Source organism: Oncorhynchus masou, chromosome 9, assembly GCF_036934945.1.
Source record: "Oncorhynchus masou masou isolate Uvic2021 chromosome 9, UVic_Omas_1.1, whole genome shotgun sequence".
NCBI lineage: Eukaryota > Metazoa > Chordata > Actinopteri > Salmoniformes > Salmonidae > Oncorhynchus > Oncorhynchus masou.
Window position 1 is genome coordinate 7,804,027 of NC_088220.1, and position 22,885 is coordinate 7,826,911.

Sequence of the window (22,885 nt, forward strand, 5' to 3'; positions counted from 1 at the left end):
CCAATGAGAAGGCTCTGACCAGTGAGAAATGTTTGACCAATGAGAAGGCTCTGACCAGTGAGAAGGGTTTGACCAATGAGAAGGCTCTGACCAGTGAGAAGGGTTTGACCAATGAGAAGGCTCTGATCAATAAGAAGGCTCTGACAAGTGAGAAGGCTCTGATCAATAAGAAGGCTCTGACAAGTGAGAAGGCTCTGACCAATAAGAAGGCTCTGACAAGTGAGAAGGCTGTGACCAGTGAGAAGAAGTTGACCAGTGAGAAGAAGTTGACCATTGAGAAGACTTTGACGAGTGAGAAATCTATGACCAATGAGAAGAAGTTGACCATTGAGAAGACTTTGACCAATGAGAAGACTTTGACGAGTGAGAAGACTATGACCAATGAGAAGAAATTGACCAATGAGAAGACTTTGACCAAAATGGAACATGATCAAGTTTATTTGGGAGACATTTGCATTATGTCACTGTATACATTCTTCTATTTACATTATGAAACAATAGAATATCTTGTTACAATCTTAAAATAAGCTATGTACTAGACATTTATTTTAATTCAAAATACGATTTTTCATCATTTGGACATTCTATATGTACACCTGTTAACATTATAATACATGTATAAAAACTGAATCCTAAGAAATGGAGAAAGAAATCTTTCTCTGATTTAAAACTCACTTGCTTCATCTATTATTGCCAGGACAATGACAAGTAGGGTAAAGCAGTGAGTATGTGAACTTTAACACACCGTCAGTCACACCGTCAGTCACAATCACAGTCACACCGTCAGTCACACCGTCAATCACACACCATCAGTCACAGTCACACCGTCAGTCACACCGTCAATCACACACCGTCAGTCACAGTCACACAGTCAGTCACACCGTCAGTCACAGTCACACCGTCAGTCACAGTCACACCGTCAGTCACACTCCGTCAGTCACACACCGTCAGTCACAGTCACACCATCAGTCTCAGTCACACCGTCAGTCACAGTCACACCGTCAGTCACAGTCACACCATCAGTCACACACCGTCAGTCACAGTCACACCGTCAGTCACACCGTCAATCACACACCGTCAGTCACAGTCACACCGTCAGTCACACACCGTCAGTCACACACCGTCAATCACAGTCACACCGTCAGTCACAGTCACACCGTCAGCCACAGTCACACCGTCAGTCACACACCGTCAGTCACACACCGTCAGTCACAGTCACACCTTCAGTCACAGTCACACCGTCAGTCACAGTCACACCATCAGTCACAGTCACACCATCAGTCACACACCGTCAGTCACAGTCACACCGTCAGTCACACACCGTCAGTCACAGTCACACCGTCAGTCACACCGTCAATCACACACCGTCAGTCACAGTCACACCGTCAGTCACACACCGTCAGTCACACACCGTCAGTCACACCGTCAGTCACAGTCCCACCGTCAGTCACACCGTCAGTCACAGTCACACCGTCAGTCACAGTCACACCGTCAGTCACAGTCACACTGTCAGTCACAGTCACACTGTCAGTCACAGTCACACCGTCAGTCACAGTCACACCATCAGTCACAGTCACACCATCAGTCACAGTCACACCGTCAGTCACAGTCACACCGTCAGTCACATGTTAGTTCACAGGTGAGAAGAAGAAACAGAAAGCTCAACTCCAAGTGGTTGAATGGACTCCAACTCCAACTGATTGAATGGACTCCAACTCCAACTGATTGAATGGACTCCAACTGGTTGAATGGACTCCAACTCCAACTGGTTGAATGGACTCCAACTCCAACTGATTGAATGGACTCCAACTCCAACTGGTTGAATGGACTCCAACTCCAACTGGTTGAATGGACTCCAACTCCAACTGGTTGAATGGACTCCAACTCCAACTGGTTTAATGGACTCCAACTCCAACTGGTTGAATGGACTCCAACTCCAACTGGTTGAATGGACTCCAACTCCAACTGGTTGAATGGACTCCAACTCCAACTGGTTGAATGGACTCCAACATACTCTATATAAATAGGGCAATTTTCCTGAAGAAAACATTGTTGTGTGTGCTTCAACTGACCACTATTAATTTTTATGGTAGTAGAATAAGTTAAAAACAGAGGGGTGGCAGGGTAGCCTAGTGGTTATAGCATTGGAGCAGCAACCTGGAAGGTTGTAAGTTCAAACCCCTGAGCTGACAAGGTACAAATATGTTGTTCTACTCCTGAACAGGCAGTTAACCCACTGTTCCTAGGCCATCATTGAAAGTAAGAAGTTGTTCTTAACTGACTTTCCTAGTTAAAAAAAGTTGAATAACTTTTTTTGATGAAGGTCCCTTGCTGTTTTTGATGACAAGCATAAACAGTTGAAGAGCAGGACTATTCTGAAAAATCTCACATTGTAAATCTCTATAAATGCGTTGTGTTTTATGTGGTCATAGCTCAAAATGTATAAATAGTTATCAAGGTGACTTTTTTTCTCAAACAACTCGGTCAGCAAGCACACGAATACGCCTGGAGTGTGGAGGAAGTCGTTCTTGCTTTCGGCAAACTGCTTTTCCTGCTCAGCAAAACACTCTTTTCCCTCATCCTGTTGTCATGGGAATGTGTTACATCTGATGCGTTTGTTAGAGCTTGTTACAATAGTTGACATTGTTGTTCAGACGATGTTTCCTATTGGCCTCGGACTAAATGCACAGAGAGATAGTGAGGTCATCGCCACGTTTTCAACTCTTACAACAGCAACAGATGCAGAGGTAGATGACCTCGCGACCTCTAAACCACCATAACCAAATCTTGTCTATATGAATACTGTATGACAAAAACAATGAGAAACCACCACGATGTCTCCTTATAAAATACATTATTTGGATGTTTGTAAATGATGGAAATTATGTACAGACATAATGGTTATAAATGAAATGTTGTTTGGACCAACTACACTTGTTGAATTCTAGTGTACAGACAGTATAAACCAGCCTTTAGTTTTACTGTAGACAGGAATTCTCTTAAATACACAATGTAGCATCAGAACATCTCTCTCTCTCTCTCTCTCTCTAACTCTCTCTATTCAATTCAAGGGGCTTTATTGGCATGGGGAAACATACAGTATGTTTACATTGCCAAAGCAAGTGAAATGGATAAACAAAAGTGAAATAAACAATAAAAAGTGACAGTAAATATCTCTCTCTCCAGACCTTCTCTGTCCTGCCAGCTCCTGTCCTGTCCTGTCAGCTCCAGTCCTGTCCTGTCCTGTCAGCTGCAGTCCTGTCCTGTCCTGTCAGCTCCAGTCCTGTCCTGTCCTGTCAGCTGCAGTCCTGTCCTGTCAGCTCCAGTCCTGTCCTGTCAGCTCCCGTCCTATCCTGTCGTGTCAGCTCCCGTCCTGTCAGCTCCCGTCCTGTCCTGTCCTGTCAGCTCCAGTCCTGTCCTGTCCTGTCAGCTGCAGTCCTGTCCTGTCAGCTCCAGTCCTGTCCTGTCAGCTCCCGTCCTATCCTGTCGTGTCAGCTCCCGTCCTGTCAGCTCCCGTCCTGTCCTGTCCTGTCCTGTCAGCTCCTGTCCTGTCCTGTCAGCTCCCGTCCTGTCCTGTCCTGTCAGCTCCCGTCCTGTCCTGTCAGCTCCTGTCCTGTCCTTTCAGCTCCTGTCCTGTCCTGTCAGCTCCTGTCCTGTCCTGTCTCTCGCTCCTATGTCCTCTCTTCTCCTCTCCTATTCTCTCCACTCCTGTGTTGTCCTTCCCATTCAGCCTCAGAATCTGTCTTCTTTGTAGGCCTCCTTCTTTGTCACACCGCTGATGGTCTCAATCTCCACCTGGCGGGTTTGGTTCCTCTGCTTCTGAACGCTGTTACGGATCCCATAACCAAAGTAGATGAGGAACCCTACAGACAGACATACACAGAGAGCGAGAGAGAGAGATCAGAGAGAGAGAGAGAGAGGGGGTAGAAAGAGAGAGAGAGAGATCAGAGAGAACCCCCCCCCTCAACCCTCTGACATCCTGTATAGCCTCCAACCAACTTTAATAAACAACCCACACTCCTATTGATATCAGGTCAGATAGATAGAAAAAGACCCATCCATCCCCACCAGCCTCCCAGTTTAGTGCTTGTGACATGTATAATTGGGTAGAATACTTACCTACGGCCATCCAGATGGCGTATCTCATCCAGGTGTCTCCTCCTAACTGCACCATCAGGTAGACGTTGACGAACACACTGACTACCGGCAGCACGGGCAGGAAGGGCACCTGGGGGCAGACGGCAGGGGGTAAGAGAACTCTACTGAAATGTCAACATAAAGACACAAACAATGTACCACACAGGGTCCCGGGCCCAAAGGTAAACATTCTGGAGTTCAAACACATTTGGGGTTGATTTGATATTACGATCGGTTAGGCTGCATCTGATAATGGTTGATAATATTTGTGAATCAGCGATGTTTGTATAGCCTGTGATAATGTCCTCTAATCAGCGATGTTTCAATAGCCTGTGATAATGTCCTCTAATCAGCGATGTTTCAATAGCCTGTGATAATGTCCTCTAATCAGCGATGTTTCAATAGCCTGTGATAATGTCCTCTAATCAGCGATGTTTCAATAGCCTGTGATTAACGTTCTTTATATGCAGGTGTCCATCTTCCGACAGTGCTTCTCACCATGAAAGCAGCCTTGGCTTGGTTCTGTGGATGCCTCCAGATGACGATGACGAGGACCAGGAGGATGAAGGCTACTATGGACACACACACCATGCTCCAGATCTCCTGCCGCTGTATAGCATCTATCGCCTGGGTCAGCAGGACGCACAGACCGCATACACACACCACTGGAGAGAGAGAGAGAGAGAGAGAGAGAGAGAGAGAGAGAGAGAGAGAGAGAGAGAGAGAGAGAGAGAGAGGAAGAGGAAGGGGTGAGAGAAGAATAACTGATCAGGGAGGAAGGGAGTGAGAGAAGAACAACTGAACAGAGAGAGGAAGGGAGTGAGAGAAGAACAACTGAACAGAGAGAGGAAGGGGGTGAGAGAAGAACAACTAAACAGAGAGAGAGAGGAAGGGAGTGAGAGAAGAACAACTGAACAGAGAGGAATGGAGTGAGAGAAGAACAACTGAACAGAGAGAGAGAGGAAGGGGGTGAGAGAAGAACAACTGAACAGAGAGAGAGAGGAAAGGTGTGAGAGAAGAACAACTGAACAGAGAGAGGAAGGGGGTGAGAGAAGAACAACTGAACAGAGAGAGAGAAGAACAACTGAACAGAGAGAGGAAGGGGGTGAGAGAAGAACAACTGAACAGAGAGAGAGGAAAGGGGGTGAGAGAAGAACAACTGAACAGAGAGAGGAAGGGAGTGAGAGAAGAACAACTGAACAGAGAGGAAGGGAGTGAGAGAAGAACAACTGAACAGAGAGAGAAGAAAGGGGGTGAGAGAAGAACAACTGAACAGAGAGAGAGAAGAACAACTGAACAGAGAGAGAAAGGGGGTGAGAGAAGAACAACTGAACAGAGAGAGAGAGGAAGGGGGTGAGAGAAAAACAACTGAACAGAGAGAGAGAGGAAGGGGTGAGAGAAGAACAACTGAACAGAGAGAGAGAAGAACAACTGAACAGAGAGAGGAAGGGGGTGAGAGAAGAACAACTGAACAGAGAAGGCTACATAATGTCCCATTGCAGATACTACAGCACCTTTAAAATGTAGACAATCTTTGAATAATATTACTTGTCAACTTTAAAGACAGATTGATTGGAGATTTCTTGTCAAAGCGTTATGCCTACCAGAAAAGACAGTCAAACTTGTGACTGTTTTCGAGGTGCCCGATGTTGGAAATGATGGTGGTTTGAGACAACCAAACCTGGTGCTTGATTCAATGATCTGGAGATCTGAGTTTTCTGATTGGGTCTCTTGGTACCTAGATGTTACAAAGTCAACTTAGTACCTTTTATTTAGCTAAATAGACGATGGCTGTTTATCTAAGTTTGGATATTTGGGAAATACTCACCTAAGTATAAGAATGCATATGGCCACAAGTGTATAGGCAAAGAGTGTCCCAATTGACATCATATCAACCAAAGCTTTCAGGTCAAACACCAGGGCCATTATCGCTGGAAAAGAAAACAAACACGCATTCAAGTATTTACCGTAGATAAATCATCACACAAAACATATCATAAGCAAAAACACAACAAACTCTTCATATCTCTACGAGAGAAAGAGAACCAGAGAGAGAGATAGAGAGGGTTGGGGTGTTACCTGCTACGACCCTGGAGGAGAGGGTAGAGAGAGAGAGAGAGGGGATGGGGTGTTACCTGCTATGACCCTGGAGGAGAGGGTAGAGAGAGAGATAGAGAGGGTTGGGGTGTTACCTGCTACGACCCTGGAGGAGAGGGTAGAGAGAGAGATAGAGAGGGATGGGGTGTTACCTGCTACGACCCCGGAGGAGAGGGTAGAGAGAGAGATAGAGAGGGATGGGGTGTTACCTGCTACGACCCTGGAGGGAGGGGAGAGGAGATAGACCCTGAGGAGAGGGATAGAGGGATGGGGTGTTACCTGCTACGACCCTGGAGGAGAGGGTAGAGAGAGAGATAGAGAGGGATGGGGTGTTACCTGCTACGACCCTGGAGGAGGAGGGATGGGGTGGTACGACCCTGGAGGAGAGTAGAGAGAGAGAGTGTTAGAGAGGGATGGGGTGTTACCTGCTACGACCCCGGAGGAGAGGGTAGAGAGAGAGATAGAGAGGGATGGGGTGTTACCTGCTACGACCCCGGAGGAGAGGGTAGAGAGAGAGATAGAGAGGGATGGGGTGTTACCTGCTACGACCCTGGAGGAGAGGGTAGAGAGAGAGATAGAGAGGGTTGGGGTGTTACCTGCTACGACCCTGGAGGAGAGGGTAGAGAGAGAGAGAGGGTTGGGGTGTTACCTGCTACGACCCTGGAGGAGAGGGTAGAGAGAGAGATAGAGAGGGATGGGGTGTTACCTGCTACAACCCTGGAGGAGAGGGTAGAGAGAGAGATAGAGAGGGATGGGGTGTTACCTGCTACGACCCCGGAGGAGAGGGTAGAGAGAGAGATAGAGAGGGATGGGGTGTTACCTGCTACGACCCCGGAGGAGAGGGTAGAGAGAGAGATAGAGAGGGATGGGGTGTTACCTGCTACGACCCGGAGGAGAGGGATGGGGTAGAGAGAGAGATAGAGAGGGATGGGGTGTTACCTGCTACGACCCCGGAGGAGAGGGTAGAGAGAGGGATAGAGAGGGATGGGGTGTTACCTGCTACGACCCTGGAGGAGAGGGTAGAGAGAGATAGAGAGGGATGGGGATGGGGTGTTACCTGCTACGACCCTGGAGGAGAGGGTAGAGAGAGAGATAGAGAGGGTTGGGGTGTTACCTGCTACGACCCCGTAGGAGAGGGTAGAGAGAGAGATAGAGAGGGTTGGGGTGTTACCTGCTACGACCCTGGAGGAGAGGGTAGAGAGAGAGATAGAGAGGGATGGGGTGTTACCTGCTACGACCCTGGAGGAGAGGGTAGAGAGAGAGATAGAGAGGGATGGGGTGTTACCTGCTACGACCCCGGAGGAGAGGGTAGAGAGAGAGATAGAGAGGGATGGGGTGTTACCTGCTACGACCCTGGAGGAGAGGGTAGAGAGAGAGAGATAGAGAGGGATGGGGTGTTACCTGCTACGACCCCGGAGGAGAGGGTAGAGAGAGAGATAGAGAGGGATGGGGTGTTACCTGCTACGACCCTGGAGGAGAGGGTAGAGAGAGAGAGATAGAGAGGGATGGGATGTTACCTGCTACGACCCCAGAGGAGAGGGTAGAGAGAGCGATAGAGAGGGATGGGGTGTTACCTGCTACGACCCCGGAGGAGAGGGTAGAGAGAGAGATAGAGAGGGATGGGGTGTTACCTGCTACGACCCCGGAGGAGAGGGTAGCGATGACAGGACTTTGTCTGGCGCTGACCTTGCTGAGGGGCTTGAAGAGGAGGCCGTCTCTGGCCATAGCAAACAGCACGCGGGGCATAGGGAACATGGAACCCAACAGACTGTACAGGAGACAGACACAGAGAGCCATCAGACATGTTACAGTCTCAGGTTTATGCCCCAAATGGCACCCTATTCCCTATATAGTGCACTACGTTTGACCAGGGCCAATAGGGTAGTGCACTATAAAGAGATAAGGGTGCCATTTGGCATGCAGACTCAGCACAGGACCACGTTACAATCTCAGCAGAACAGCTTTAACAACAGAACACGAGGCCAGATTTACAAATCATTTGAATCCTGGTAACTATGGTTTATCTCCTTTTAGATTGGAGACAGACAGACAGACAGACAGACAGACAGACAGACAGACAGACAGACAGACAGACAGACAGACAGACAGACAGACAGACAGACAGAGACCGGCTGAGAGACAGACAGACAGACAGACAGACAGACAGACAGACAGACAGACAGACAGACAGAGACCGGCTGAGAGAGAAAAAGACAGACAGACAGACAGACAGACAGACAGACAGGCAGGCAGGCAGGCAGGCAGGCAGGCAGACAGACAGACAGACAGACAGACAGACAGACAGACAGACAGACAGGCAGACAGACAGACAGACAGACAGACAGACAGACAGACAGACAGACAGACAGACAGACAGAGACAAACCGGCCAACTGACTAACCGTAATGACGCCTGGTGACATCATCGACCAGGGACTTCACATGTTCTCCTACCTACCTGGTGGAGAGGGCGCAGAGCGAGCCGACAGCCACCACATACTTGGCGGGCCCCCAGCCGATGTGCATGAAGGCCACGGGCAGCGGGCTGTTAACATTCAGCATGTAGTAGGGCATCATCAGAGTGAGGGCTGCCGACACGGCGAAGTAGGCCAGGAAACAAATGAGGAGAGACGCCACGATGCCCAGCGGGATGGACTTCTGAGGGTTCTTCACCTCCTCACCTGGAGAGAGACAATGAATGAATGAATGAATGAATGAATGAATGAAGCGCTGTCAATCAATCAGTCCATAAGTCGATTGGGGTTGATTGATATTACGATCTGTTAGGCTGTATCTGATAATGGTTGAGAATATTTGTGAATCAGCGATGTTTGTATAGCCTGTGACAATCTCCTCTAATCAGCGACGTCAGTAGAATGGTCAATCAGTCGATCAATCAGCCAATATCGATCAATTAAGCAAGCAGGCAAAGTTTAATCATGAAGAATATCGACTGTTACAATATGCCTAAACATTCACCCCAAAAAGTATTCTGAGTAGAGTAGACATTACCAAAGATACTGTATGGACAAAGCTTGGCTTTATTAATGTTTCTGGTGTATATAGGTTAGTGTCTCTGTGCATGTTCAAAGATCAAAGCAGGTTGGCCTACTTGTTGTGGCGATGCAGTCGAAGCCTACGGCTCCAGAGATTGTCCCGTCAAAACCGCGTAGATACTGGTCACGTTGACAGGTAGCGGCTCCAGAGATTGTCGTTGACTGTAGAGGTCACGTTGACTGTAGAGGTTAGGTTCCTGTAGAGGTCACAATACAGGACATATATACTGGTCACGTTGACTGGAGAGGTCACAATACAGGACATATATACTAGTCCGTACAGGACATAGATACTGGTCACGTTGACTGTAGAGGTCACAATACAGGACATATATACTGGTCACGTTGAGAAGGTTCCAATACAGGACATATATACTGGTCACATCCTGGAGAGGTCACAATACAGGACATAGATACTGGTCACGTTGACTGACATATAGAGGTTAGGTTCCTGGACTGGAGGTCACAATACAGGACATAGATACTGGTCACGTTGACTGGAGAGGTTAGGACTGTCACAATACAGGACTGGTCACTTTGACTGTAGAGGTCACAATACAGGACATAGATACTGGTCACGTTGACTGTAGAGGTCACAATACAGGACATATATACTGGTCACGTTGACTGTGGAGGTCACAATACAGGACATAGATACTGGTCACGTTGACTGGAGAGGTTAGGTTTCTGAAGAGGTCACAATACAGGAAATGTTTGCAAAACGATGAGAGATAAAACAGAAATACCTTATTTACATAAGTATTCAGACCATTTTGCAATGAGACTCAAAATTGAGCTCAGGTGCATCCTGTTTCCATTGATCATCCTTGACATGTTTCTACAACTTGATTGGAGTCCACCTGTGGTAAATGATATTGACTGGACATGATTTGGAAAGGCACATGTCTATATAAGGTGCCACAGGTGACAGTGTATGTCAGAGACAAAACCAAACCGTGAGGTGGAAATAATTGTCCGTAGAGCTCAGATACAGGATTGTGTCGAGGCACAGATCTGGGGAAGGGTACCAAAACAAGCCATTCCTCAGTAAAAGGCACATGGTAGCCTGCTGGTGTTTGCCAAAAGGCACCTAAAGGACCCTCAGACCCTGAGAAACAAGATTCACTGGTCTGATGAAAACAAGATTGAACTCTTTGGCCTGAATGCCAAGCCTCATGTCTAGGGGAAACCTAGCACTATCCCTACGGTGAAGCATGGTGGTGGCAGCATCATGCTGTGGGGATGTTTTTCAGTGGCAGGGACTGGGAGACTAGTCAGGATCGATGCAAAGATGAACAGAGAAAAGTACAGAGCGATCCTTGATGAAAACCTGCTCCAGAGCACTCAGGACCTCAGACTGGGACGAAGGTTCGCCTTCCAACAGGACAACGATCCTAAACACACAGCCAAGACAACGCAGGTGTGGCTTCGGATCAAGTCTCTGAATGTCCTTGAGTGACCCAGCCAGAGGCCGGACTTTATCCCGATCTAACATTTCTGGAGAGACCTGGAAATAGCTGTGCAGCAACGCTCCACATCCAACCTGACAGAGCTTGAGAGGATCTGCAGAGAAGAATGAGAGAAACTCTCCAAACACAGGTGTACCAAGCGTGTAGCGTCAAGAAGACTCAAGTAAAATATCAAAATACTTATGTAAATGTTGATATTTAGGTTGTTTGTTTTTTTTTAACTTAGCAAGCATTTCTAAAAACTTGTTTTTGCTTTGTCATTATGGGAGGTTGTGTGTAGATTGATGAGGGAAATAAACATTATTTAATCCATTGTAGAATAAGACTGTAACGTAACAAAATGTGGAAAAAGTCAAGGGTCTGAATACTTTCCCAATGCACTGACTGTAGAAGTTAGGTTCCTAGAGAGGTCACAATAGGTCACAGTCACTTAGTGTATGTAAACTTGTGGCCCACTGGAATTGTGATACAGAGAATTATAAGTGAAATAATCTGTCTGTAAACAATTGTTGGAATATGACTTGTCATGCACAAAGTGACGTGTCATGCACAAAGTAGATGTCCTAACCGACTTGCCAAAACTATAGTTTGTTAACAAGAAATGTGTGGAGTGGTTGAAAAACGAGTTTTAATGACTCCAACCTAAGTGTATGTAAACTTCCGACTTCAACTGTATATATATATATATATATATATATATATATAGGGTTGCAAAATTCTAGTAACTTTCCCAATCTTCCCTGGTTTTCCAGAAATCTCGGTTGAAAGATTCACGCTAATATTTCCTGCTAATACAACGGCTATAACACGCTCACACACATTTGCCAGTAGAAATGTGTTCAACAACCACTGAAGTTTCTAGCAAGTTTGGTATGATGAAGGCTATCTCATGTATTGTAATGAAACATGGTTGCGTACTGTAATTCCGCTGTCGCGTTGATGAGCTCCTCCTGACTGATCTGCCAGTTACCGACGTCTCCCTTGACAACGCCCGCTACAATGACAAACAGAAGCACCAGGATGTTGACGGCCGTGAAGATCTTGTTGACTATTGCCGATTCCTGGACACCAAAGGCCAGCAGACCTTCACAGGACAGAAACACGTGAAACGTGTTCATCATCATCATCATCAGTACCAGACAGTTTTAATGTCGCTATGCTGTTAAACCAACCAGTGATCAATCGGTCAATCAATCTGATTTAGTTTACCTGCCAGGAGCATAATGAGCCCAGCAGCAAAGAAGTCTGGGTATTCTGCGAGGCCCGGGAAGCCCATGTAAAGGTTTTCTTTGAAGAAATTCCCCATGACGTTGCCGATGAGGTCATCAAAGGTTCCGCTCCAAGCCCTCGCCACACTAGACGTCCCTGACAGGATGATGATGACAGGAGATTAGCCAATATGACAATAGCTGGATCAATCAATCAACCCTTTACACTGGTGGGAATCGGCTTTTATGGATAGGGCGAAATTCAAACGTCTCTTACAGAAGACACATGAAAAGCATAGGCATAACCATGGTAACAATTGAAAGGGAACAGTTTAGAGATACTGTGAAAGTGATTAAAACCAAAGGTGAGAGGACACAACAGTTCACCTGACAGACCGTATCCAAACATTAAACTGTTGATTTTATGCGCGTTTTACGTTTACTGTACTTTTCGCCACATTTGTTGACAACGAAATCAGAAAATACTCTGGATACATTCAGTAACATGTTGAGAATATTCCTGAAAAATGTGGGACAAAGAAAAATTACAAACGTTTGAGTGAGAGGAGTCTCCAAGTGGACAGACGTGTCCACAGTTTCTCAGTAATTATAGTCTTCAACTATAAGGTACTTTTAGAGCTCTCCTACTGTCGCTTTGCCAGTTGGGTAACTAGAGCAGGCAGACGTGTAGTTGTTTTGATTGGAACCCAACCCTGCATCCTCGCCATCACACAATTACTGTTGTTGTTTATGAAATCCCAAAACTGCCCATTATACATCGCAATCAGGTGGGCATGATTTGAAAGCTTGTTCTTTTGCCAACATGACTAGCTAAGTTATAAAATACGATCTTAGATTGCTTTCACGGGGCAATTCAGAGAAACAGATCTTCACTTTGGTGCGGTTCAGAACAACCCAGGGTATGACGCCATGTCATCTTGTAACATTAAACATAGTGATCATAAATGTTGACGCTGTGTGCGACATGAGGTTTTTATGATATGTGAAGTGCCCATTTGGACTCAGGGGTGTAATGACGTCAAAGTGGTATTTATTATAATCCTCAACGTCTCATCTGTCAAAATAAACAGAGTCCTTTTAATTTACAGAATTTCCCTCAACTCAGACAGATTTTCTTTTTGCAAAAGTTACCCAATTAGCAGAAGGAAATGTGGGAAAAAACTTATTTTTGTAAGCGGTGCTATCAGTCAAGCAGTGCTATCAGTCAAGAGGTGCTATCAGTCAAGCAGTGCTATCAGTCAAGAGGTGCTATCAGTCAAGCAGTGCTATCAGTCAAGAGGTGCGATCAGTGAAGAGGTGCTATCAGTCAAGAGGTGCTATCAGTCAAGCAGTGCTATCAGTCAAGAGGTGCTATCAGTCAAGCGGTGCTATCAGTCAAACGGTGCTATCAGCCAAGCGGTGCTATCAGTCAAGCAGTGCTATCAGTCAAGCAGTGCTATCAGTCAAGAGGTGCTATCAGTCAAGCAGTGCTATCAGCCAAGAGGTGCTATCAGTCAAGCGGTGCTATCAGCCAAGCGGTGCTATCAGTCAAGAGGTGCTATCAGTCAAGAGGTGCTATCAGTCAAGCGGTGCTATCAGCCAAGAGGTGCTATCAGTCATGAGGTGCTATCAGTCAAGAGGTGCTATCAGTCATGAGGTGCTATCAGTCAAGAGGTGCTATCAGTCATGAGGTGCTATCAGCCAAGAGGTGCTATCAGCCAAGAGGTGCTATCAGTCAAGAGGTGCTATCAGTGAAACGGTGCTATCAGTGAAACGGTGCTATCAGTCAAGAGGTGCTATCAGTCAAGAGGTGCTATCAGTCAAGAGGTGCTATCAGTCAAGCGGTGCTATCAGTCAAGCGGTGCTATCAGTCAAGAGGTGCTATCAGTCAAGCAGTGCTATCAGCCAAGAGGTGCTATCAGTCAAGCAGTGCTATCAGTCAAGAGGTGCTATCAGTCAAGAGGTGCTATCAGTCAAGTGGTGCTATCAGTCATGAGGTGCTATCAGCCAAGAGGTGCTATCAGTCATGAGGTGCTATCAGTCAAGAGGTGCTATCAGTCATGAGGTGCTATCAGTCAAGAGGTGCTATCAGTCATGAGGTGCTATCAGCCAAGAGGTGCTATCAGCCAAGAGGTGCTATCAGTCAAGAGGTGCTATCAGTGAAACGGTGCTATCAGTGAAACGGTGCTATCAGCCAAGAGGTGCTATCAGTCAAGAGGTGCTATCAGTGAAACGGTGCTATCAGCCAAGAGGTGCTATCAGCCAAGAGGTGCTATCAGTCAAGAGGTGCTATCAGTGAAGCGGTGCTATCAGTGAAGCGGTGCTATCAGTCAAAATGCCATTTTTCATCTTCAAACCATATATGGAGAAGTGTGTAAAGTGCGACACAGTCAATCCATCAATCAGTACTCATCGTTTTATCACGTAGTGTCATTCAGATGGGGCGGCAGGTAGCCTAGTGGTTAGAGCATTGGATCCCCGAGCTGACAAGGTACAAACCTGTCGTTCTGCCCCTGAACAGGCAGTTAACCCACTGTTCCTAGGCCGTCATTGAAAATAAGTTGTTCTTAACTGACTTGGCTAGTTAAATAAAGGTAAATAATAATAATAATAAAAAAACATCCATGAGAAGATAACGGTAAGAGAATTTTGAATTTTGAATCATCATTTTATTGTGTTGTGTCATATCGTACATACCCAGAGCGCGGAGAGCGACCTAGAGGGTAGATATGAATGTGATTGGTTACGTTTAGGCAAAAATGTGATTGGTTAACCTTAGGTAGATGACTCCAACTATCTAGACTCTTAATTATCAGCTAACTTAACTGCCATGAGAAGAAGTTACAGGTCTGTGAGAGCCAGAAATCTGGCTTGTTTGTAGTTGACCAAATACTTATTTTCCACCATAATTTGCAAATAAATTCATAAAAAATCCTACAATGTGATTTTCTGGATGATTTTTTTCCCATTTTGTCTGTCATAGTTGAAGTGTACCTGTGATGAAAATTACAGGCCTCTCTCATCTTTTTAAGTGGGAGAACTTGCACAATTGGTGGCTGACTAAATAATTTTTTGCCCCACTGTATATAATTTTTACGAACACAGTGTGTTTTACATTAGGTATCTAGTTTTATTAGTTGTTATTAGTCCCAACCTTCAGCTCCATTCAACCCCTTACATCTCTTAACATCCATACTGGATTTATTTTGCCACATATTTTTTAACTAATGTTTCACAAAAGTTCTCATTTTTGTACAGATCGTTAATTTTGGTTAAAAGTATGATTATATTATTGATCGATTGACTATGACTTTTCAGATCACCCAGTAGTGCTATCTGTAGAGTTAGTTCCAGTTAAATATTGCAATTCTTCAACCATTTCTGAATCTGCGACCAAAAACAAGCTACATATGGATATTACCAAAACGAATGATATAATTATTTTGCATCTTCGCAGCAAAATATGCAGAGCGGGGAAGGTTGTATCCCCCATATAAGTAACATTCTGTTGGCTGAAAGAATTCTGAATAATTATTTAAATTGGAAAATTTGAAGTTTGCGTATCAGTTCATAAAACCATGTGCCATGGAATCGGCACATCAAAAAATCTCTTCCCTACTATTTTACCATCTATATGGCACTGCTATCATTTTTTTGGTCCTTAAATGAACCTGGTATATATTTTAATTTATCACAATTCTCTTAAACCAATGATGGTCTTTAATGCCGACAGACCAGTGTCTTACCTTATCCCCCTTCCACTTTCCTCATCCATTTTTTGAGGTAATGCTGCAAATAGTTGGTTGTAATTCTGGGTAGAGCAGACATTTACACATCTTTTAGTTAGCTGCATGTGTGACATAACGGCACCAGTGGTCTTTATGATATCATTAACAAAGACTATACCTTTTCTTTTATTGTTTTTTAATTTAATTTAACCATTATTTAACTAGGCAAGTCAGTTCAGAACAAATTCTTATTTACAATGACGGCCTTTTTTTGGTGGATTAAATTGAAATTGCAACCAACTTTCTATGGCTTATATTTATAGTGATATTTGGGAGATGATTTCCTTTTTAAATAACTGAAAGTGAGAGGTTGTAATCTGAATAAAGGGGAAAAAGGCTTTTCTTGAACATGGAGTGAGAAATTCTTACTAATTTGCTAGAGAACCAGTTTAAGAATAGCTTTTGTATGACTGAAGCCTTCAGTGAGGTCTAATGCTTTAGTATTTAATCATTTCTGCCCTCCGAATTCATATTCTTTATATAAATTTAAGTTTAATTTTGTCTGGCAGTTCCAAATAAAGTGGAATATTTTTTTCTCATATAATTTAAAAAGCAGGTTGCTAGGTGTAAGACCATAAGACAGTAGGTAAACTGGGATATGTGTCACGACTTCCATCGAAGTTGTTCCCTCTCCTTGTTTGGGTGTCATTCGGCGGTCGACGTCACTGGCTTTCTAGCCGCCACCGATCCATGTTTCATTTTTCCTTTTGTTTTGTCTGTTTTACACAGCTGGTTCCCCATCTCATAATTATGTTCCTTATTTAACCCTCTGGTTTCCCTTCCTGTTTTGTGCGTGATTGTCTTTTGTGTATTCCGGTGTGTTGTATTTTGAGTCTGTTTTGTCCTTGTTTGGAACGGGATTTTGTTATGTTTTGCATTGAGTAAATCAGTGATTGTTACTCTTATCTGTGTCCTGCGCCTGACTCCTTCGCTATCTTTAGATAGACTCTGGCAATATGACGAAATAGTTAATCAGGGTAAACTGGGATATGACTAGAGAGTTAATCAGGGTAAACTGGGATATGACTAAAGAGTTAATCAGGGTAAAATGGGATATGACTAAAGAGTTAATCAGGGTAACATGGGATATGACTAAAGGGTTAATCAGGGTAAACTGGGATATGACTAAAGAGTTAATCAGGGTAAACTGGGATATGACTAAAGAGTTAATCAGGGTAAACTGGGATATGACTAGAGAGTTAATCAGGGTAAACTGGGATATGACTAGATTTAATCAGGGTGATTTTTCCACAAATGGACAGGTGTTTTCCTTTCCATGGTAGCAAGATCTTAAAAGTAGTATTGTTGTGAGATCCAATACATAATAAACTGATCATAATCTGGTTGTAATCCAGAGAGGTTAGAAGAAGTATCAAGATCCTATATGAGGCTGTGGAGGGATTCTAGTTGTGGATTTAAAAGAAAACATGAATCATCAGTGTACAATGACACCTCTGTTTTTAAGCCATGGATTTCTATTCTCTTGATATTATTGTTGGATCTGATTTTAACAGCTAACATTTCGATGGCCACAATAAATAGATATAGCGATAGTGGACAACCTTGTTTTACTCCTCTTGACAGTTTAAAACTTTCTGAGAAGTAGCCATTCTTTACTATTTTACACCTAGGGTTACTATACATTATTTTAACCCATTTTATAAGAGATTCTCCAAAATGTAAATGTTCCAGGCATTTATATATAAACTCCAGTCGTACTTGATCGAAAGCCCTTTCAAAGTCTGCTATGAAGAGCAGGCCTGGATTCCCAGATTTTTTTTTGGTACTTGCCTTATATTATCTCCAATGTATCGTCCATGTAAAAACCCTGTCTGATTAGAATGAATAATGTCTGACAATACCTTTTAAATTCTATACATTTTGCTAGAATTTTTGCATTACAACACTGAAGTGTAATGGGCCTACAATTCTTTAAATGGACTGGATCTTTATATTTGGATCTTTATTTTTCTCACTTTGTATCCTTGCATGATTCTTGCCATTCTCCTTTGACCTCTCTCATCAACAGCAATTTTCACCCACACGACTGCCTCTGACGGGATGTTTTGTGTTTGTTGCATCCTTCTTGGTAAACCCTAGACACTGTCGTGCTCAGGAGCTCAGGAGGGTGGCTGTTTCTGAGATACTGAGTCCGGCACGCCTTACACCTGATGATCATACCATTATCAAAGTCGCCTACGTCACACGTTTTGCCCATTCTAACCTTCAAACAATCAGTAACTGAATGCCTCGATGCCCGTCTGCCTGCTTTATATAGCAAGCCACAGCCACGTGACTATCTATAGGAGAAATCAGTTTTCGTGAATGGGGTGGCGTGCCTAATAAACTGGCCCGTGAGTGTAGATCACATAGGAATAGTTCACTCCCAAAATCATAGTTAGGAAAACTCCTGAAGTAGAACGAAGTGCAGTTGTATCTTACCTATGACGTAGGACAGCAACAGATTCCATCCGGTAATAAACGCCAGTAGCTCTCCCACCGTCACATAGCTGTACAGATACGCAGACCCCGTTTTGGGGACGCGGGCCCCGAACTCAGCATAGCACAAGCCGGCAAAGATTGAGGCCACGGCAGCGATGAAGAAGGATATGATGATGCTGGGACCTGACGACGTCCTAGCAACCTAATAGATATCATTATCAATTAAATAGAATTTATAAATCCCTTTTTATATCAGCAGTTTCCAGATACAAGGCCAAAACCCTAAAGAGCAAGCAATGCAGATGCAGATGCCCAGTGGCTCGGGAAACTCCCTAAAATATTATAGAAAGGTCCAGACACTGTTTTTGCAATTTCACTTTGTATTTTTACTTACCAACAATTCACTTCCCCATCCTCATTGTGCGTTATTTACAATTTCATGTGTACACCTTCTGGAGACCTGCATCACTATACTGAAAGCGTTTGACATATTTGGTTATTTCTGGAGCACTTGTTCATGTTTATTCAGAGCACCGCGTACTGCACAGCGAGAATGAGGAAGTGTATCACTGGTTGGGGTAAGTTTTTCAAAAAAACTGATGAATTCACACCCTTTTACGCTGCTATTCTCTGTTTATCATCTATGCATAGTCACGTTAACTCTACCTACATGTACTGTACCTATTACCTCGATTACCTCGACTAACCCGTGCCCCCGCACATTGACTCTGTACTGGTACCCACTGTATATATCCTCCACATTGACTCTGTACCGGTACCCCCTATATATAGCCTCCACATTGACTCTGTACCGGTACCCACTGTATATATCCTCCACATTGACTCTGTATCGGTACCTCCTGTATATAGCCTCCACATTGACTCTGTACCAGTACCCCCTGTATATAGTCTTCACATTGACTCTGTACCGGTACCCCCTGTATATAGCCTTCACATTGACTCTGTACCGGTACCCCCTGTATATAGCCTCCACATTGACTCTGTACCAGTACACCCTGTATATAGTCTTCACATTGACTCTGTACCGGTACCCCCTGTATATAGTCTCCACATTGACTCTGTACCAGTACACCCTGTATATAGTCTTCACATTGACTCTGTATCGGTACCTCCTGTATATAGCCTCCACATTGACTCTGTACCGGTACCCCCTGTATATAGCCTTCACATTGACACTGTACCGGTACCCACTGTATATAGTCTTCACATTGACTCTGTACTGGTACCCCCTGTATATAGTCTCCACATTGACTCTGTACCGGTACCCCCTGTATATAGCCTCCACATTGATAGTACCCCTATATATAGTCTCCACATTGACTCTGACTCTGTATATAGCCTCCACATTGACTCTGTACCGGTACCCCCTATATATAGTCTCCACATTGACTCTGTACTGGTACCCACTGTATATAGCCTCCACATTGACTCTGTACCGGTACCCCCTATATATAGTCTCCACATTGACTCTGTACTGGTACCCACTGTATATAGTCTCCACATTGACTCTGTACTGGTACCCCCTGTATATAGCCTCCACACTGACTCTGTACTGGTACCCACTGTATATAGCCTTCACATTGACACTGTACCGGTACCCACTGTATATATCCTCGCTATTGTTATTTTACTGCTGCTCTTATTTCTTATTTTTTACTTAACACTTATTTGTCTTAAAACTGCATTGTTGGTTACTGGATTGTCAGTAAGTATTTCCCTGTAAGGTCTACACCTGTTGTATTCAGCATTTCACTGTAAGGTCTACTACACCTGTTGTATTCAGCATTTCCCTGTAAGGTCTACACCTGTTGTATTCAGCATTACCCTGTAAGGTCTACACCTGTTGTATTCAGCATTTCACTGTAAGGTCTACACCTGTTGTATTCAGCATTTCCCTGTAAGGTCTACACCTGTTGTATTCAGCATTTCACTGTAAGGTCTACACCTGTTGTATTCAGCATTTCCCTGTAAGGTCTACACCTGTTGTATTCAGCATTTCACTGTAAGGTCTACTACATCTGTTGTATTCAGCATTACACTGTAAGGTCTACTACACCTGTTGTATTCAGCATTTCACTGTGAGGTCTACTACACCTGTTGTATTCAGCATTACACTGTGAGGTCTACTACACCTGTTGTATTCAGCATTTCACTGTGAGGTCTACTACACCTGTTGTATTCAGCATTTCACTGTAAGGTCTACTACACCTGTTGTATTCAGCATTACCCTGTAAGGTCTACTACACCTGTTGTATTCAGCATTTCACTGTGAGGTCTACTACACCTGTTGTATTCAGCATTACCCTGTAAGGTCTACTACACCTGTTGTATTCAGCATTTCACTGTGAGGTCTACTACACCTGTTGTATTCAGCATTTACACCTGTTGTATTGTAAGGTCTACACCTGTTGTATTCAGCATTTCCTGTAAGGTCTACACCTGTTGTATTCAGCATTTCATAAGGTTACACCTGTATTCAGCATTTCCCTGTAAGGTCTACACCTGTTGTATTCAGCATTTCACTGTAAGGTCTACACCTGTTGTATTCAGCATTTCACTGTAAGGTCTACACCTGTTGTATTCAGCATTTCACTGTAAGGTCTACACCTGTTGTATTCAGCATTACCCTGTAAGGTCTACACCTGTTGTATTCAGCATTTCACTGTAAGGCCTACTACACCTGTTGTATTCAGCATTTCACTGTAAGGTCTACTACACCTGTTGTATTCAGCATTTCACTGTAAGCATATTCAGCATTTCACTGTAAGGTCTACACCTGTTGTATTCAGCATTTCACTGTAAGGTCTACACCTGTTGTATTCAGCATTTCCCTGTAAGGTCTACACCTGTTGTATTCAGCATTTCACTGTAAGGTCTACACCTGTTGTATTCAGCATTTCCCTGTAAGGTCTACACCTGTTTGTCAGCATTTCAGCACCTGTTGTAGTCAGCATTTCACTGTAAGGTCTACACCTGTTGTATTCAGCATTTCCCTGTAAGGTCTACACCTGTTGTATTCAGCATTTCACTGTAAGGTCTACACCTGTTGTATTCAGCATTTCACTGTAAGGTCTACACCTGTTGTATTCAGCATTTCCCTGTAAGGTCTACACCTGTTGTATTCAGCATTTCCCTGTAAGGTCTACTACACCTGTTGTATTCAGCATTTCAGCATTTCAGCATTTCCCTGTAAGGTCTACACCTGTTGTATTCAGCATTTCACTGTAAGGTCTACACCTGTTGTATTCAGCATTTCACCTGTTGTATTCAGCATTTCAAGGTCTACACCTGTTGTATTCAGCATTTCACTGTAAGGTCTACACCTGTTGTATTCAGCATTTCACTGTAAGGTCTACACCTGTTGTATTCAGCATTCAGCATTTCACTGTAAGGTCTACACCTGTTGTATTCAGCATTTCACTGTAAGGTCTACACCTGTTGTATTCAGCATTTCACCTGTAAGGTCTACACCTGTTGTATTCAGCATTTCACTGTAAGGTCTACACCTAAGGTCTACACCTGTTGTACACCTGTTGTATTCAGCATTTCACTGTAAGGTCTACACCTGTTGTATTCAGCATTTCATTTCCCTGTAAGGTAAGGTCTACACCTGTTGTATTCAGCATTTCCCTGTTCTACACCTGTTGTATTCAGCATTTCCCTGTAAGGTCTACTACACCTGTTGTATTCAGCATTTCACTGTAAGGTCTACACCTGTTGTATTCAGCATTTCACTGTAAGGTCTACACCTGTTGTATTCAGCATTTCCCTGTAAGGTCTACACCTGTTGTATTCAGCATTTCCCTGTAAGGTCTACACCTGTTGTATTCAGCATTTCACTGTAAGGTCTACACCTGTTGTATTCAGCATTTCCCTGTAAGGTCTACACCTGTTGTATTCAGCATTTCACTGTAAGGTCTACACCTGTTGTATTCAGCATTTCCCTGTAAGGTCTACACCTGTTGTATTCAGCATTTTGTAAGGTCTACACCTGTTGTATTCAGCATTTCCTGTAAGGTCTACACCTGTTGTATTCAGCATTTCACTGTAAGGTCTACAATCAGCATTTCCCTGTTACCTGTTGTATTTATAAGGTCTACTGTTGTATTCAGCATAAGGTCTACACCTGTTGTATTCAGCATAAGGTCTACACCTGTTTACACTAAACCTGTTGTATTCAGCATTTTACTGTAAGGTCTACACCTGTTGTATTCAGCATTTCCCTGTAAGGTCTACACCTGTTGTATTCAGCATTTCCCTGTAAGGTCTACACCTGTTGTATTCAGCATTTCCCTTAAGGTCTACACCTGTTGTATTAGGTTAACCTGTTGTATTCAGCATTTCACTGTAAAACCTGTTGTATTCAGCATTTCACTGTAAGGTTACACCTGTTGTAATTTCACTGTAAGGTCTACACCTGTTGTATTCAGCATTTCCCTGTAAGGTCTAACCTGTTGTATTCACATTAAGGTCTACACCTGTTGTTACATTAAAACACCTGTTGTTCACATTAAAGTGTTTATTCAGCATTTCACTGTAAGGTCTACACCTGTTGTATTGTTACATTAAACCTGTTGTATTACATTAAACACCTGTTGTTAGCATTTCACTGTAAGGTCTAACCTGTTGTATTACATTAAAAGTTGTTACATTAAAGTTGTTACATTA

At 43.9% G+C, this 22,885-nt stretch overlaps 1 protein-coding gene across 1 annotated transcript in view; it reads right to left on the reverse strand.

The window, feature by feature from the left end:
- Window positions 1-438: 438 nt before the first annotated feature.
- Window positions 439-22,885, reverse strand: part of LOC135545465 (cationic amino acid transporter 2-like) — a 29,526-nt gene continuing 7,079 nt past the window's right edge. The window contains exons 5-16 of the mRNA XM_064973094.1: window positions 18,197-18,398; window positions 11,968-12,123; window positions 11,677-11,842; window positions 9,940-9,976; window positions 9,346-9,409; window positions 8,692-8,914; window positions 7,866-8,002; window positions 5,966-6,068; window positions 5,742-5,875; window positions 4,636-4,802; window positions 4,120-4,228; window positions 439-3,863 (exon numbers count right to left, since the gene is read on the reverse strand). Of these exons, the coding sequence (XP_064829166.1) occupies window positions 3,733-3,863; window positions 4,120-4,228; window positions 4,636-4,802; window positions 5,742-5,875; window positions 5,966-6,068; window positions 7,866-8,002; window positions 8,692-8,914; window positions 9,346-9,409; window positions 9,940-9,976; window positions 11,677-11,842; window positions 11,968-12,123; window positions 18,197-18,398 (1,629 nt within the window). The 3' untranslated portion in view covers window positions 439-3,732. The remainder of the gene's footprint in view (window positions 3,864-4,119; window positions 4,229-4,635; window positions 4,803-5,741; window positions 5,876-5,965; window positions 6,069-7,865; window positions 8,003-8,691; window positions 8,915-9,345; window positions 9,410-9,939; window positions 9,977-11,676; window positions 11,843-11,967; window positions 12,124-18,196; window positions 18,399-22,885) is intronic.